The sequence below is a fragment of the Pituophis catenifer genome, unplaced genomic scaffold (genome assembly GCF_029215685.1).
Source record: "Pituophis catenifer annectens isolate HBS135680 unplaced genomic scaffold, rPitCat1.0.hap2 SCAF_2, whole genome shotgun sequence".
NCBI classification, from domain to species: Eukaryota; Metazoa; Chordata; class Lepidosauria; order Squamata; family Colubridae; genus Pituophis; species Pituophis catenifer.
The window spans coordinates 250,314,519-250,332,857 of record NW_027256882.1 but is presented as its reverse complement, the minus strand read 5'-3'; the positions used below and the strand labels follow the sequence as shown (position 1 = coordinate 250,332,857).

Sequence of the window (18,339 nt, the reverse complement as noted above, 5' to 3'; positions counted from 1 at the left end):
ATCTTCTTTTCCTTCTTTTATGACTTCACAAATTCCATCAGCTCTGACCGAACAAAAACGCGCGAAAGGCGGCGGCGGCCACCAAGGGAGCAGGGACGGGTGCGGAGGGGTGGGGTGAGAAAGCGCTGTTAAAACAAGCTTACGCGCTCCGTATTTCCCACGCTTAGAGCCAGGCTGGGAAATAAGGCAGGGCCTTAACAGGGGCACCGGTGGGCGGGACCGCGGCAGGAGGAGCGGCTCTCCGCCTCGCCACGCCAACTACAATCCCCGCCCCAAGCCGGCAAAATAAGAGAGCGGGGAGGGGTTGCCGCTTGCTTCTCGCTTGCTCTTTCGGCTGCTCAGCGTCGCGGGCGGCGGGAGCGAGGCCCGCAGGCCCCGACCGGCATCCTGGACCGCAGGTAGGAGAGCGGGATGGTGCCGGTAGGCCTGGGGAGGAGAGGGGAAGGTTGGTGGCGCTAGCGAGACCAACAGCGGCGCTTGAGCCGGCGGAGGGTTTGCGGCCCGCCCTTGCAAGGCTGCGGGCGGGATGGGCCCCGGCAGCCGTAAGAGCTGCAGAGCCGGTGGGCGAGGCGGCAGCGGCAGCGACAGAGCGGGCGAGGGAGGAACGGCGGCGCGAAGGGAGAGCAGGCGCGCTCCCACCCGCTGACTGCGGTGCGGGCGTCCCTGTGGCACAGCCCCGCGTGTGCTTGGCGGAGGGAGCGATAGGTGGGTGGGCGCCAACCGTCCAGTGCTTGTAAAAACACAGCGGGCGCGCCGGCTTGGTGGCTGCCTGGGACGCTGCCTCTTGAGCTTCCCGACGGCGGAGATTGAGGTCGCCGGTTTTCTAGAGGTCACCTATGCGCGGTTGTAAGGTAAACACTGGCCGGGTTTTGCTGCGGGTGCCCGTCGAAGCCCTGGCGAGCGTAGAAAATCCCTGTGTGCGCGCGCGCGCGCGCCTTCTCGAGCATCCGTGACGCAGCAGAGGCTTCATTGTGTCTGCGTGGCTGTGGCGAAGCGAGGCGAAGCGAAGCAACGCGTTGTGTGGGGCTTCGTTCGGAAGAATGCGTGGAGGTCGAATTCGCGCGTGGGGTATTTATAAAATAAGTGCGAGCCGTCTTTTGGCCTACTTTTATGCCCGGTGTAGGTTGTGGGCGTGTGAATGAATACGTGCGCTTTGACTGTCAGGTATACTTATCTAAGCTTGGTGTAGCTTCATAACATTGTATGGCGTTCGTTCTTGGACCGCAAACCCTTTGCGTATTATATATTTTATGAACGGGTTCAAGATTAAAATTATTCAATTAAATAACATTCGCATTCTGAGAAGCAGTCCCCATCTCTATTTAAACATGCTGCTGGTTTCAGTGGCATTTGATCCTTGCTGTGTCCTACATATACTTTTCCTTTTCCATAGGGAGGAGATATACCTTGTAGGATGTGTCAATATTTTTACACTGAAAAACAAATGTGAAAGCAGTGTGATTCTTTTATATAGAATCCTGCTCTTAAATTTAAGTCATTTGACTGTATTAAAGCTTTGATTTTATAAGACTTTAAGAAGCCTGGGAGCAAAACCACAAATCTGAGCGAGCTTCAGACTATGTGCAGCTTTTGATGTTTGATGTACTTGTGTTTCTCTTTTGTTTGCAGTTTCATAGTAGGTAGTGGAACTCGGACGTTTTGCCATCCGCTATTTGCAGCATATACTTCATGGCACCACCGTCTATTCCCATTGAGGAATAGAGCTGATTCTGAAGCATAGTTTTTAAGCCTGTGCGTATGTATGCCCACGTGCTTCAAGGACTCTCCATGGTACTGCTGCCTTGCCTCATTGTCCATAAAAGGAAGTAGCACTATGGAGAGCTCTTGGCAGCTACAGATTCTCTGCATAACAGAGAGATCTCTTTCATCTGGCTTGCCTTCAAATGTATCTTTGTAGAACTGCTTCCCTAAAACAGATCTATGTGATGAATCTCAGCAGAATGGCTGCAAATAAAATGGATTTGGCATTTAGGCTTGGAAAAATGTAATGTTTTCAACCAACAGCAAAGTTGTTAAAAAATCATGCCAATGCTAGAGGGCTGTTTTTATTTTTGTTTTTATTTTTTTTGTAGATAAGATGACTGCTGAATATTTTCAGCAAAGACAGCATGCTATAAATAAATACTTTCCTGCAGTAATTTTATTTCTCACCTGATTTTTTTTTTAAATAATCCCAGGATTTTTAGTTCTGCAGTTTCACTTTTAAATTTTGGGTTTTTTTGAGGATGACTTTTACAGTAAAAAAAATAAAGGGGGGGGAAGCTATTTTAGTATGTATATAGTTACAATAATATATTTTAAAACAATTGTTAACCATAACATAAAAATGGCAACAGTAACATTAAAACATTAAGCCCAACAATAATACCAAATTTAAGAACATTGTGGCCCAAAATCATACCCAGAAATCTAGTAAAATTATACATTATTTTCTGTGTTGATATAAAATTGCTAAGCTGTGTTTTTATTTGCTGTTTCCATTTCCATAAGTAATTTTCTAACATGCAAAACCTGAGATCTGCTTCTAACATTATACATCACAAGTTCAGAAAATCTGAGTATACTATACATGTTATGCCCTTTTGAATGCCAGTGTTTGAATGCCAGTGCCAGCAGAGTTGGTGGCAGACTCGGACGATGAGAGGTTGGAAGGAACATGGGCCACTCCTAGAGTCTGGGGAAGGAAGGTTCTGATGGATGCTCTGCGTCAGAAGCAGAGATAGAGCCAGGGCCATCTGACATTTCCCAGCTGCCTTTGGAGTCGGAGATAAGTGGGGAGGATGAAGAGCTGGGGCCTGTTCCAGATGCACGCATGTGCAAAGCTGTTAGGAGACGAGAACAACTGAGGACAAGAAGCCAACTCAGGAAGAAATGCTGAATGGCCCCTCCCTGGCTGGGGAATAAATAGGAGGAAAAGGGAGGGATGGTTGCAGGAGACAACCGTTCGTATTTCTTTTGGAAGATTTGCTAATCGTGGTTCATGCCTCAGAGACTGCTTGCCAGAATTTAATTTACAGCTTTGCAACTGGAAGCTCCGGGCCTGACAAGTATCCCAAGGAACTGATACTGTCTGTTACTGCAATTAACCGTTTGAAGAATTATTGCCTGGACTTTTCAGTGTGTGGATGCCAGTAATTCACAAGAGCTAAATAAAGAGGGGTTTTTCGGAACAAGAAGTCTGTTTCTTCGTTCTGCTGAGTCAGAACAGCCAGAGGGTGAAGGGATGTTAATATCCAAAGCATCATAGTTTTGTAGCTTGTCTCTCTTGATATTTAATCATGAATCCATGAAGAACATCTGAGAAGGTATCAAGACTAGGACTGAAGACACCCCTCTTTGTGGGTGGGTGTGTGCGTGTGTGTGTGTGTGTGTCTGCGCATATGTGTTGTATGTATATTGTTTCTCTAAATCTAGTGTTTAATTATTGTTACTATTGTGACAATTATGTATGTCTGTGTGTGTGTACATACACATACATATACATACAAACACCCAAATATGTAAAAAGAGGGAAACAAGGCATCAATAGATAAATAAAATTAAAAATAAATCTGATTCCGGGCCCAGTAGAGTAAGATTTAATATAATCCCATGCAAATGTAAGTTATCGGAGAGACACACCAGACTCCAGTTTGGAAAAAAAATCCTTATTATTTATAGGTTTATTTGTAATCTAGGAGAGGGAAATGTATGGTGGATCTGCCAGTGTCCTGTGCCATATTTTCAGGAACACCTCTGGGATTTCCATGGACCCCAGATAAATCTTGAAAAATAAAGGGTGAGGATGTAGGAAGAAGACATTGTTTTGTTCATGTCTCATTCATTCCTTCCCCACTTATTTTTATAAGTAACTTAAGGCAGCAAACTTACATAGGACTCCTTCCTCTTCCTATTTTCCTCACAAGAATAATTCTGTGAGATGGGTTGGGCTGAGAGCAAGTGACTGGTCCAAAGTCACCCAGCTAGCTTTTATGGCTAAGATGGGACTTGAGCTCAGGGTCTCCTGTTTTCTAGCCTGGTGCGTTAACCACTAGAACAAACTGGCTCTCATTTTGCCAGTCTTGTGTTTTAGTTTTTGGCTGGTTTTGTTGGTTTTGTTTTGGTGTAGTCTATTTTTTGTCTGCCTGCTCTTATTCATAATGAAATATATTTGCCTATGTGTTGTTTTCTCCTTGGGTAAGGTTTTGCTTGTCTTTGAACTTCATCAGTTTGATTTTAGATTTATTTTTTCTTACAAAAAATTAAAAGTGAAAAACTAGATTCAAAAGATCGTTATTTTGAAGCCCTCACTTCAGCTGTTTCTTGAGTAAGAATATATCTCTGTTAGCATAATTTGGAATTGTTTTTAAACTGGTTATAATTATAGTTTTAGCCATTTCACAAACGAGCAAATCCATCATGCAATTCTTCTGTCGTAAGCTCTATATGTATTCTGAAAATATCCACTGGCTAAAAATTTTAGAAAATTTCATATATGAATATGCAAGGAAATGTTGAATTACACATAGGATGGAGATTCTGGAGAATAAATCTTACAAAATATAATATGTATGAACTGCATAAATATTTTCAGACATCTGTACACTGAAAATATTTCTAGGAAACATCTGTTGCTAGGGAGAGAATAATCACTAGGGACTAAGACTGGTTGATGTGATCTCATTTTCACAATGAACCAGGCTTAATTATCACCCGTAACAAAAATGATTTGAGTGTGATATTTTACATGGGTGATACGGCAAAAAAGAAACCCCTCTTATCCTTTTCTCATACTATTACTCTCTTAGGAAAATTGCACACTTCTATCAATGGGTATTTTTCTGTTATAGCTGAGTGGAGAAAAATTCTAGAATGTTTCAGCTATATCCTGTTTGCTTGATGGATAAAGCTGGCTTGAAACTGCAGGAAATCTGTGTTGTTTAGTGAGTTCTCATTAAATTGAAATATCGAACATTTTTATTATTGATATTCTTCAACATGTTAATGACTTGGATAAAGAGGGGGAGGGAATGTTTATCAGATTTCATGCAAAAATGAGAGGCCTAGCTAATACTCTAGAAAGCAGAAAGAAAATTCAAAACAATCCAATCCTAAAAGAAATAAGTTGAAAGTTACAGAATGAAATTAAATATAGACAGGTGCACTTTTTCACTTAGGAAATAGAAATCACATACACGAGTTCAGGTTACCTGCCTGAATGACATTACATGTGAAGATGTTCTTAGAATAGCAGTTAAAGGCAAACAATATGGGTCAGCAATGAGATATGCCTGCAGAATAAGACAAATGCCATTTTATTCTGTGTTGGTCAAATCCCATTTTCAGCAATATGTCAATTTTAAAAAAAAATCCTTTTAAGAAGGATTCAGATCAACTGGACAGGTCAAGAGAAAATCACAAGGATGACAGGAGGGTAAAAAGAAAATTCTGCAAGAAAAGATGGAAGGAACTGGCAATATAAGACTTTAGACTTCTGGGGGAAGGGAATATTTTGAGTCCCAGAAAGAATGTCACACAGAAGGTCAAAGCTTTGTCATTTAAGAATGCAGGGTAGAAATAATTTAAGCTGCAGGAAGAACTGGCTGAATATTAGAAAGTATGTCTTAACATTAACAGAGTTTAAAAGTATTTACATAAAGAAGAAGTAGAGACAACAACATTCTATGAATTTCTTAACTTTGGATTTTTATACCAAGTACAGAAATGATTACGTAAATGGCAAAACCACTGCTGTGATTTTATGATTGCTTGAGTCATGCTCTGATTACAGTTTCTCTATAGAACAATACCCCAGTGAGGATGACAATCCTACTCTTTTTTTACTACCTGCTTTTCCTAATCGGGCACTGGCTGGATGCATATGGAATGAAACACATAGCATTCTTGGATAAAATGATCTCTGAGCAGATCTTTGCTCTCTGAAAATGTTGGCAGTTACAATTAGAGAGAGACAAGTTGGTAAAAAAAAACTACTGCATATTGTATATGTTATGTTCTATGAAATTGTACATTAGAAGAAATTTCTGCCTAAAGCATTATGAGTAATAGCTCCATTACCCAAGCTGCAATTTCTTGAATCCTTAAACGGCTAGTACTTTATTCCTATCAAGTATGACCCTACATACAGCTGACTGACTACTCAAGACTTAGAAAAATCATACATCCTGCTTCTCTTTTGTTGGGGTTTCCTGAAACAGTTCATAATTTGTGAAATTCTAAACATTTTTGTTTCTGGTTAGCATTTCCTTAGAAATGCTCCTTTAATCGGGGAGGTAATTTTCAGTTGTGCAGTCTAGAAGAGATCAAAAAGAAAATACTCCCCGGAATATTTTTTTATTACCTTTTTTCTCACACATGCACATCTTGAACAATAAAATTAATAAAACTGAATTAAAGCTCACTGACAATGAGTTTTTTGAAGAATGGGTAAATATAAGTTTGACAGCCACAAAGAGTTTGTTTTGTTGAATGGCATATAGATTTTAGTCAATAAATAATTAATCCATATGTTCATAACCTTTATATGCTATTTGATTAATACTGTAAGACATCCTTCACTTGGATGATTCCTCCCAAATATGTTGTAACTCCAGTATCCACAATTCCTAGCTAATTTATATGGGTTGGTTGGCAATTCTGGGAACTGTAGCCCCAGCATAACTGGAGACCATTAGGTTGGATAAGGAAGTTGTAAGGACTTGCAGACATTGCCTTTTTAATTCTTAAAGCTTTTGTGTGAGATTTGCTGCCTTTCTGGAACAGCAAGTGATATAAACATTACATTTTAGAGAAATATAAATTTAGAGAAATTTAGCTTTCTTCTACATTTGTCAGCCATCATGCTAAATGTTAGAGAATTTTATATTAAAATGTTATTCTTTACATTGAAAATGAAAGTTTGTTGACCTTCAAAATTATTTGTACAAATCAGCAAAGAAAAAATCAGCCAGCTGTCCTTTGTAATATTCCACAGTCTACAAGGAAAATGCAAGTGTTACTCAGGTTCAACGTGACAAATGTACTTTCCAAGTTCATTGGCCCATATTAACAGCAATATTGCATCACCATGATTTATTGCACAAACAGATGTATAATTACCATGCTAATGTCAGGCCTACATAACTTGTAGAAAGGAAAGTTTACCACTTTAAAAATAATTACAGGTCACAAAGGAATAGCTGGCAGGCAGATCAACTCTTCAGCAGTGCAGCAGTAATGGAACTGGCTGTGTTGGTACTGCAGGTACTCAGCAGAGTGCCTATTGGGATGAAGGGTAATGCAAAAACCTAGGCAGTGGTGGATCCTTCCTGCCATCAGAGGATTGGTAGGCCGCAGGTTATGTAGACCTGCTAATATACATCCATCATAACTGCAGGTCAATGTGTCATGCTTATATAAGTAGATATTTTCTGGTCTTATGCTACATACAAATCAATACTAGAATTAAAAAAAAATCTCGAAAGAACAACTATTATGAAGGGCAATGATACAAGAGAGGAGAGCCGAGGATTTTGTGAAGAATACTGCATTTTATTTGTGCTAATTTTATTTTTTAGTTCCAAGTGTTGACAAAAGAGGCTTACAATAACAACGTTAAAAGAAAGGGAAAATTCCATTGATAAATTTCTATTAATAAAACTAGATGAGAATGATTGACCTGTTGGGAATACCCTAAAAAAAATATTCCAGAGTATTCTCCCCAGTTATCCAGAAGAGTTGGGGTAGAGAAAAATGAGGAAAAGTCCTACTACATGATTTTTACCAAAAATAAAAACCAGAATCAACTACAAACACATCCGGGATTTGGCTATCTACTCAGTAAAATGTTCAGTTGTGATTTAAAATTCACTGATCTTCAATTATACTTGCTATATAAATCAGTGGTCCCCAACCCCCGGTCCGCGGACCGGTGCCGGGCCGTGGAGTACCTGGCACCGGGCCGCGCAGCGGCCGGGGGACATGAACGCTGCAGCGCAAAGGCTCCTGGGCCGTGCGCAAAAGCTCCTGGGCCGTGCGCAAAAGCTCCTGGGCCGTGCGCAAAAGCTCCTGGGCCGTGCGCAAAGGCTCCAGGGAAGAGAGCCCCGCGCAGGTACGCACGTGTGGCCCAAAGCCCCCACCCCTGCGCGCGCTCAGCGGGCCACGGTAAAATTATCAAAGGCTGATTGGTCCGCGGCGATAAAAAGGTTGGGGACCACTGATATAAATCATAAACTTCTGGATAGAAAGACGGAATACACTCTCTATGAATTATACTCCTAATAAACCTTACACATATAAAAGGATATGCTTTGAGACTGCCCAGTATGTATAAATGGGCATATCTGTAATTAACCATGAAAGTACCTATTTTTACTCTTCATTATTATCTGCACTTGGAGATTACATTCAGTTAGTTTCATTTTGGATTGTTTTACACAAAGCACTTCAAGTATCCCATCTTCTTTAAGATAGTGGTGAGCTATTATTTTTATTAAAAGAAAGCTGGATAAGAGAATCTTACAACCTTTCATATCTAGTGCTTTCAAAATATATTTCTACTGCAGCCTCATAATTCCCAGACAGCATGAGATCCTCAGACTTGGAGTGTAGTGTTGTGAAGGCTAAATTAACAAAAGTGTTTTCTGTGAAGATTACCACTATTTTACTTTATATGGTGTGCATAAGAAGCACATGTATGTAATGAAGACAACCACAGCAGGTTCATGCACTAATGGAATTACAGTTTGGCTCTTTCTTCCTGTAGGATGTTGTTGAATTTGACAAATATAAATATCTTTTTCTAATGCACTTTTCCTCTGAGGTTGGAGGTAAAGAATTTGGGGTTTTTTTTTAAAAAAAATCAATTCTATGTATTGTGGATATTATTTCACAGGTTTTTTTAATAGCATTTCTGGATAAGAAACTTTTTGTTTGGCACATATAGCAATTTATACACATGGATTGTATATTGTTCCCTTCATTGTTTATTAGGTATGTATTTTGTAAAACAGGCTGCAGATTGAAAGTAACTTCTGTGAAAATCAGTGCATGATTTCCCTATGATTGTGATGAAAAGGAAAACCTTCCTATTCCTGATCTTGTTCATTCAAAATCAGTTCAAATAGACGTTATTAAGTGATTCTAGTAGCTGTGGTGCCGCAGTGGTTAGAATGCAGGCTAACTCACTATTCACTGCCAGGAGTTCGATTCTGACTGGCTCAAGTTGACACAGCCTTCCATCTTTCTGAGGTGGGTAAAATGAGGACCCAGATTGTTGGGGGCAATATGCTGACTCTGTAAACCACTTAGAGAGAGAGAGGTGTAAGTTGCTACTATTACTTGCTGGTCTTTTTTGTTTCGTTTGAGGTTGGCAAATCCTAGTAGGTGCACTAATGTCTTTTATTTTTATTTTTTATTTTTGTGGCCCTGGTAGTATATTTAGTGTAACTGTCAAACATAATACATGTATCATGATAAGACATAGGCTAGATAGTGAGAAGGTGCACACTGCTCTTTTCTCCCTACATGGTCCTTTAAACATGGTCAAAATCTTAAGGTTGCTCGAGATTGTGTGAAATCAAAATTACTACCATTTCTAGTAATCAGAAGTGGAGTTTAAAATCAAAGTTTTGACAGACACGGAAAATCTCCCAACCCTGGCAATGTGAAGTGTTAGCACTATTTTAAGAATATTGCATCTAGTTTTGGTCAACAGGATATAAAAAAGATGTTGAGACTCTAGAAAGAGTGCAGAGAAGCACAACAAAGATGATTAGGGGACTGGAGGCTAAAACATATGAAGAATGGTTGCAGGACTTGGATATGTCTAGTTTAATGAAAAGAAGGACTAGGGGTGATATGAGAGCAGTGTTCCAATATCTCAGGGGATGCCACAAAGAAGAGGGGGTCAACTTATTCTCCAAAGCACCTAAAGGCAGAACATGAAGCAATAGATGGAAACTAATCAAGGAGAGAAGCAACCTAGAATGAAGGAGAAATTTCTTGACAGTTATAACATTCAGTGGAATGACTTATCCTCTGAAGTTCTGTTGTTCCAGCACTGGAAGTTTTTAAGAAGAGATTGGACAACCATTTGTCTGAAATGGTATAGGGTTTCCTCTTGAGCAGGGGATTGGACTAGAAGATCTCCAAGGTCCCTTCCAACTCTGTTATTCTGTTAATTGTACATGGGGTTATATAATAGTGGCTTATTCATCTTCTGAATGTTTTGAATGGACAAGAATCTCCATTATCCATTCATTTACCTTTTGGCATATCAGAAAATAGTTGAATATTAAAGACGGCTGATTTTCTTATGGGCCAAGAGTTGCATGAGTGAACATGTTTGTTTTGAAAATACAGTTCTGCCTTCCAAAACTCTCAAGCATCACTTAGAGCAGCTAAACTTCACAACATCTTCTATTGTCAGTACATGACAACACCATACCACAAAAGCAAATAATTGCAAATAAGAATTATATTATAAAAGGTGGCAGATAAGTTATACTATAAAGTTATATTATAAAAGGTGGCAAACTAAGAATATCCCTTTGTAAATAAGAACAGCTTAACCTACTGACAAAAGGGCATCAACCTAATGTCTGGATCACTGCAATTTTTATTAAGGGGTTTATATGAGACATAATCACTTTGTTTTCTATCTGAGCTAAATTCAGTGCTATAAGGGTCATGTGCTGTGGTTGAGTAGGAAGTAGAAATTGAGTTGGGGATTCCCCACAAACAACAGCTCCCACTGAAAGTAATTAGAAACATACTAGGCTTTTTAGCTGTTGCTTAGCTGTGCACTTGAATTATTATATTCATTTCAGTATAACATGGAAGGAGATAAGCAAGAGCAGAGTTGCTTCAGGGAAAACTATTTTCAGTGAATTCTGTACAGTGTTGAAGCCATCTTCTGAAAACATGGCTGTTCCTGTTACATGTTCCTGTTCCATTACATGTTCCTGCATGTAATGAAGAAAATTGAACACTGAACTGGACCCTAATTGGTGGTAACATGTGAAAATAAAAAGACATTTTAAATGTTATCTTGAAGATAATTCTTGCTTTTACTTTTTTCAGCTGTACGATTCCCTTTAATTTGTTGTCTTGTGGCTCTATTATTAGGGTAAGATCTGGTGATTTTGAAATATGGTTATACTCAGAACTATCATTATGTTTACTGTCCACAGGTAGTACTAAAATGAGAGGGTATTTTCAGTTTATGGATAAAGGTTGGGAGCTGAACCTGGTAGGAAAGAAGAAGGGTAGATAGGCAAAGACACATATTAGTGTTTTGCCAAAAATGGAATGCAAGTCCAGCTCCAGTCATCTGTTTGTTATTTTTTTACAGTGAAGACTGCAAAGTAAGATCTAAATACAGAAGTGACTGCCACTTCTCAACTGATACCACCTGTGCTTGTGTCTTGCTAATACAACTCTTTTGTATTTTTAGGTTGTTGGATTCTTACTTAAAATGGAAGTTGACATTAATGGAGAGGCCAGATCTATGCTAGCCCCCCTCCCCTTGCCTATCGCTGAAGTGAGTGCTACAAGCAAAACAGACAACGAGAAACCTCGCTGCTCCAGCACCCCATGCTCACCAATGCGCCAAACTGTTTCAGGTTACCAAATCCTCCACATGGATTCTAATTACTTGGTTGGCTTCACTACTGGAGAGGAGCTCCTGAAATTAGCTCAGAAGTGCACTGTAGAAGAACAGAATAAAGTTGAAATGATAGGGCCTACGTTGCGCTCCAAACAGCTTGATTCAGGACTTTCTCGTTCTTCCCGAGTGTGCAAAGCCAGAAGCAGATATTACCAGCCTTATGAGATCCCAGCGATCAATGGCCGTAGAAGACGACGGATGCCCAGCTCAGGGGATAAATGCAGCAAGCCACTACCTTATGAACCATACAAGGCATTTCATGGTCCTTTGCCTCTCTGCCTTTTCAAAGGTAAAAGAGCTCACTCAAAATCCCTAGACTACCTCAATTTAGACAGAATGAACATCAAGGAACCGGCTGATACAGAAGTGCTTCAGTATCAGCTCCAGCACCTCACCCTGAGAGGGGACCGTATGTTTGCTAGGAACAACACATGAACATAAACCATCATTCGTTCTTCACTGCATTAAGATTGTCTATACAATGTAGGCAATCATGCACTTGGTACCTGGTTGGATCAGAAAAGTGTTTTCTTAGATCATAGCATAGGAAGATGAGGTGTATGTTTGTGTGTATGTTTGTGCATGTGTGTGCGTGTGCAGATGCGTGTGTGGAAACTACATAGAAAGAGAAAGGAGTACTGAAAAGTTCTGACAAGAAATTTATTTGGAATAGTGTAACGAAACAAAACGTTTTGCACATGGATACCTGAAATTTATGGCAATTTAACACTCAAAAATTGATGTAATGTGAATTATGTTTCTGACTGAGCTTGCTGTAAGAATTTACTCATGGAGAAGCACTGAAATATATTATTTAATATTAATCATATGTGCATATGCAATGAGTTTTGCATTATAGGACAAATTGTTTCACTAAAACCATGTGTTCTTTAAAATAATCCAGTTTGTACTCACTGTAGCTGGATTTGCACTGGCAACAAAAGAAAAAAATTGCTAATGAAATTAAGCCTCAGTACTTTACATTACTAGAGCTGACTGTTTTTAAATGTATAATTGAATTACTACTTGCATTTCAAACTAATTTCAGTGTAATTTTTTTAAAAAAATCCTAAAATGTGTTTTGAAGAAAAAAATATTGAAAGAAAACCACTGACTTTAATTTTGTATGTTTTTTTAAATAATTATCTTAACACAGAAAACCTTTATAGTGTGTAGTGTATGTATGAATATATATGTATAAATATATATACACATATACACACATGCACACATGCACAAATGTGGAAAACTGCATTTGCATTTGTGATATTCAGCATTTAGAGTTGACAGTAACAGTACTATGTAGGTATGATGGGAGGTTGTTATGACATTTTAGCACTGCATTGGAACATTCCAATTTATTTACAGCACTGATAATTATAACTTTGTCGTTTTGTTTTTCTTGAAAAGCCTTTCAGGCTACAACTAAATTATTAATTTCTCCAAATGTACTGGTGTAAATCATCTCCAAACAAATCATATTTTACATTTTAATATTTATTATTATTGTTCCTCTCTTTTAAGATATGCTGCTTATTATTGAAAGAGTGTGCAATCATGTTATGTTCTTGAACTGTAAGTTATTTAGAAGTGAAAGCTTAACTCTTGTGGATACAGTAAGGAATGCTTAAATTGTTTATGAAACCAAGCCTTTTTAAAACCATTCCTTGCACAGATTTGATTTACTTGGAAAAGACTCGTCTCTTAAGAAAGAATACAGAGAGCATATGCTTTGAAAGCATAAGGGTTGTCTCTTCTTTGACATCTTGTACAAAAATTGTGCTCAACTGGCAGTGCATAAACTATGGATCAGGTTTGTTTCACTTGAGAAGATGCTTGAAATTTTTACAAGTTGCACTGCTGTATTATAGTGAAAAATGATTCCCTAAGTAACTACTTTGCATGGCCTTCTAGTGTAAACAGAAGAGTACTGTCCAATGCCAAAGAAAGGATTTTTACATTTATTGATTAAACATAAATAATAAATATTAATTGATTTTATCTATGAAGCAACATTGACTAGAAAATAAAAGGGTTATATCCATACTTTTCTATGGCCCTTGGTATGTGTTGCTCTTTTAAAAACCTGGAAAGGAAATCTGCCTGATTATATATCATTTTACATTCTTTCCTAAAAATGTACATGTATAAATGTTACATTGATTTTATATATTTTCATATATATTGTAGACCCTGACACACGAAAGGAATTTAGTTTACATATTTCAGAAACTATGACATGGAATCTACTACACAATATTCAGAGAACTGCTACAATCTAGTCATTTTCCTTGCCATTGTAATAGCAGAAACAGGTGCATTTGCCTACAGCTCACTTTATAATGGAGGTTTCTCTGTGATTTTCTTTTTATCTGAGAAAAAATTGCCCATTGGAAACAAATAGCCATGGTATATGCATGAATCTGTTCTTGTTATGGTGTGCAATGAATAACTGCATTTTGGGAGATAGATAATACATATAAGAGAAGCCTCACATTTGTTATTATAAAGTTTGCTTATAAAGTAAACGATTGGCCTCCCTTTATGTGACTTTTGACCTATTTTCTTGAAAAAAAAAATTTAATTTTTTTTTTTATTTTAATTTCTAAAAGTCTCTGCAACTCTTAAGTCAGTTCTCTGGCAATTTAATCAGCCCATTGCTGACACTCTATGGGATAAAAGTGGGAAAATACAAATTTGACATGTTTTCCCTACTATTTTTAAGAATTGTTCTAAAAGTTATTTAAGCTATAGCGCATCAATTTCTTGTCTTGTACGAAAATGTAATTTCAGTGATTGAATTCATTGCTTGGAGTTTGCTCTTTTATTATTAATTGTTTTAAAGAATTTTTGAGGGGGGCAAAAATGCTTTTAATGCTAAATTAATGCATTCATTTTATTAGATAAACTTACCTTGAATTGCATATTGAATGATGACTTACCAAGAAAGTAAAACCTGAATGGAAAATTATGACCTGAAGTTTTTTTACCAAGTAGTCATTCATTGAGTTCGGTACTTTTATATGTGGATTTTTACAGACTAATCACAGGCATATACTAGATACATAGAGAGCATGCTTTGTTACCCCTTCCATGTGGGCTTCTTCTCTTCTTGATTCCCACAAAACATTAACAAACTATTGAAGTATACTAGGAATATGGATTTTTCTCTTCTACAGCAGGATTTCTTTATAAAAAATGTCTTTTTTTTTTTTTACCTAAGTAAAAGATATTCATAAAACGGAGGTGGAATGATGAGGAAATTCATCCCATCCCAGTATCTGGCAAAGTTTGAAAGTGCTCTTCATCACAGATAGGAGCTTTTGTGTAACTTGGTCTACTTTATACTTTGCCAAATTAGAGAGTGGAGTGGTGACCTTGATCAAATATAAGTTACCTTTATGGCAAAGGCAAAGAAACCCCCATTATTCTCAACATATGAGCACTATTCTCTTGCATTGAGAGGGGGAAGCAAATACTAGAGATTTTTGAAATGTTGCTAACTTCTAAATTATTTTTTAAATTCCAAAATTTTAAATAAATTTTAAAACTGTTTTTTAAACGGTCCCTTGCTATTTTGTTTCTATTTTATTAATAAAATCTCTATCCTGCCCCAGTCCAGACAGACCTGGCAGTGAATAACAGGAAAAAATACATAAAAATAAATCTGTTTTTTTTTAAAAAAAAAAATCATATGTTAATGTTCACTTATGATGATAGTTCTCATATATAGGCAAATGAACTAATTCAAAATTTCCATAGCATATCTAGCTTAGTCTGGGGTATCAATATTTCTTTTATTTGTATCCCAACTTTCCTCCAGCACTCATGGCATATATATACAACATTCCCTTCTCTTAATTTACTCTACAACATTGTAATAGGTCCATTATTCTTGCAAGAGTCTTATCTGTGATCTGTAATTTGACACCTGATTTGATCAAGGCAAAGGTCAGATGTTAACGTTCTCTGTCAATATCACCTGTTCCAATGTGAAGACCAAATATATCATCCTGTATTTTGGATCTGCAGTTTCTTGTGACAAGCCCATGGTGAACATGGACTTACAAGCTTACACCAGATTCCTCTTCCAGGACATGGAGAATGAAATTACTCAAGGAACAGTCTCAGGAACTCCATCACCTGCACTGTGATGAGATCCAGAAGCTTGTGACACCAGCCCTAGTTCATCAGTATGACTCAACTCCATATATAGGCACTTGCATCTGGTTCTGTTTGAGACAGTTCTCCCTGTCTCTCAAGAGTCACATGAATGATCACAGCGCACACATACAAAAAGGACAGGTTTCCATTTACAATGCTGTACTCACCATCCTGAAGTTTTTGAAGCTTTCCCCCTCCCCCTAGGATCTATGAATGTATGAGATCGAGTTATTTGTCCATCACCATGTCGGATGCAGTTTTGTTGTAGAGAAACCTGACATTTACCAACAGTTGAAGACTTAAAGCAACTTTCAATTTGCTAATCTGGCTCTAGAAGTGGAACCATTGTCTTCGAAGGAACCTGAATTAATATATGAATCCCCTTCCCCAACAGTACACTCAGTACTCCCTGCCATATTTCCATTTTCTTATTATTCAGCCCCTGCTGTTTAGTCTCCAGAACCGCCCCCCCCCCAGCTCAATCCACATCTTGGGGCTTTTAACTTTGGGAAGAAGTTTAAAACATTCATAAAATTCCTTCATTTCACTCCTGTTCTCTTGCCTGGGAAGGGATGGGAAGCTGACTTCAGTTTTCCCTAACTTACTGGGAGAACATACTCATATTTAAATCCAAGACAGCTGATAGATGCTAAAATAAACCTTCAGAAGCTTCCCAGACTCAGTTTAATTGCAGCTGCAGTTACCCTGGCAGCACTTCTCTTCAATTCTGGCACCTGCAGACACGAAATTTTTCATCCCATCAGTGAAATCTTTCTGGACCTGACAAGGGTTCTATTGGGCCAGGACTTTTCTAAGGAATCTCTGATTCCGTTTTTTGTTTACCATTCCTACTCCAGATATCCTCCTGGCTGCCACTGTAGATAATAGTGGTCATAGTTTGTGTTCCTCACCCACTCAGTCTTCCTGTCAGCAGCGCCAGCCACTTTGCTCACCTCTGATAAACTTGCTGAGGGCAGAAGAATCCAAGGCAGATTCATAATCAGGTCCCAAAGCAATGCTGATAGTTCCATTTCAAATGTTCACCTGTCCATCTTCATTCACCAACCAGCAGACTCCATTATGTCTTTCTCCACCAAACCTTTTCTGAAATCCTCTATTCTTCATATTCTTTTTCTCCTCATGTTCACTAGCATTTTCTCTTTCCTATGTAGTCCCAATGGTCTTGGTAACATAAAAAGTAAACACCTGCAATAAAACCATTCCTGATGGACTAATTTTGGAGCCAAAACTACAGAATCACCAAGGACTATGCATTCTTTTAGTAACTCCCAGGGTGAATATGTATATACACTATAAAATATATTTGCAATGAATAAGAGTAGTAATGCTATCAAGGCTTAACAGAGTTTTACAATCTGAGTTACTACAATTCTTTATGGCAGTCAGATTAGGAAATGTTACTGGGCATTATGCTAAGAATTATTCTGCATAGCATACTATTATAGCACTTTTAAAAATAGTTTTAATAATAATTGAACTCTTGCAAAACCCACCATTAATTTAGTACTTAGGTTGATTGATTTAGCAGGGTAGAAAAGGTTTGTTTTAATATATTCATGTGAAGTTTACTGTTGTACAATTATATACACATTAAACTAGCAATAAATGCTAGAATCCTGACCTGATGATACACACAGGAGTATACTGCAGTTTGTACTGGAGTACTACTGTGTTAATTAGAGTAGCCCTAGAATTAAGATTATGCCACTGAATCACAATTTGGGACATTAGATAAAAATAAATTCAATCTCCAGTAGAGATTTAAGTCATCTATTTATTTGCAGGAGGGTGAGATGGGGGAATCCCAAAAGTTTACAAAGGAGTAAAAATACCTGCACTCTCTGATGATCTCTCTAGCCTATACCCAAAGGTGGGCTGCTGGGAGTTTGCAGGGGTTCGGGAGAACCTCTAGCTAAGATTCTGTGCAGTTCAGAGTATCCCCAAATCCCACTCCTGGCTGGCCCCACCCACCCCACCCCGCTCCTCCCAGGAGTCCCCACACGGCCCGTTTGGATGCAGGTAAGTGCAGGGCATACTCGGAGGCTCGGGGAGGGTGAAAATGGGCCTTTTGGAAGTTTGGGAAGGCCAGAAAAGGACCCATTTCCAGCCTCCAGACAGCCTCCGGAGCCCGGAGAGACCATTTTCGCCCTCCTGGAGGTTCGAAAAAAGACTGGAGTCTGGGGAGAGCAACCCCCCCCCCCCATGGTGCCGGAGGCTGACTTGGCCATGCCTACCATGGCCAAGTCCACCCAGCAACCAGGCAGAGAACCCCTTGCTAAACATTTTGAAGCCCATCCCTGCCTATATCTCTGTGCCTCTTAGCAGCTGGAACACCAGCAGCAGCAGCAGCCTTTAACCACAAAAAGGTAACCTGTCCTTGTTATCACAAAGGAAACTTGCAGCTTCCTCAGACTATTAAACCTCAAAATAACCTCTTTTACTTTTAAACTTGTAGGCAAGATTGTAAAGAATTTACAAAGGACTAA

General features: G+C 38.7%; 1 protein-coding gene across 3 annotated transcripts; it reads left to right on the top strand.

Moving 5' to 3' along the window:
* The first annotated feature begins 330 nt into the window (after positions 1-330).
* On the top strand, positions 331-12,601 carry MACIR (macrophage immunometabolism regulator). Of its 3 annotated transcripts, none has more exons than XM_070935741.1 (2): positions 331-398; positions 11,456-12,601. In XM_070935741.1, the coding sequence occupies exon 2, from the start codon at positions 11,477-11,479 to the stop codon at positions 12,101-12,103; it is 627 nt and encodes a 208-aa protein (XP_070791842.1). In that variant the 5' UTR covers positions 331-398; positions 11,456-11,476; the 3' UTR covers positions 12,104-12,601. The 3 variants fall into 3 exon arrangements, with proteins under 3 accessions (XP_070791842.1, XP_070791841.1, XP_070791843.1); XM_070935740.1 differs by lacking the exon at positions 331-398 and adding an exon at positions 783-851; XM_070935742.1 differs by lacking the exon at positions 331-398 and adding an exon at positions 999-1,068.
* The last annotated feature ends 5,738 nt before the right edge of the window (positions 12,602-18,339 follow it).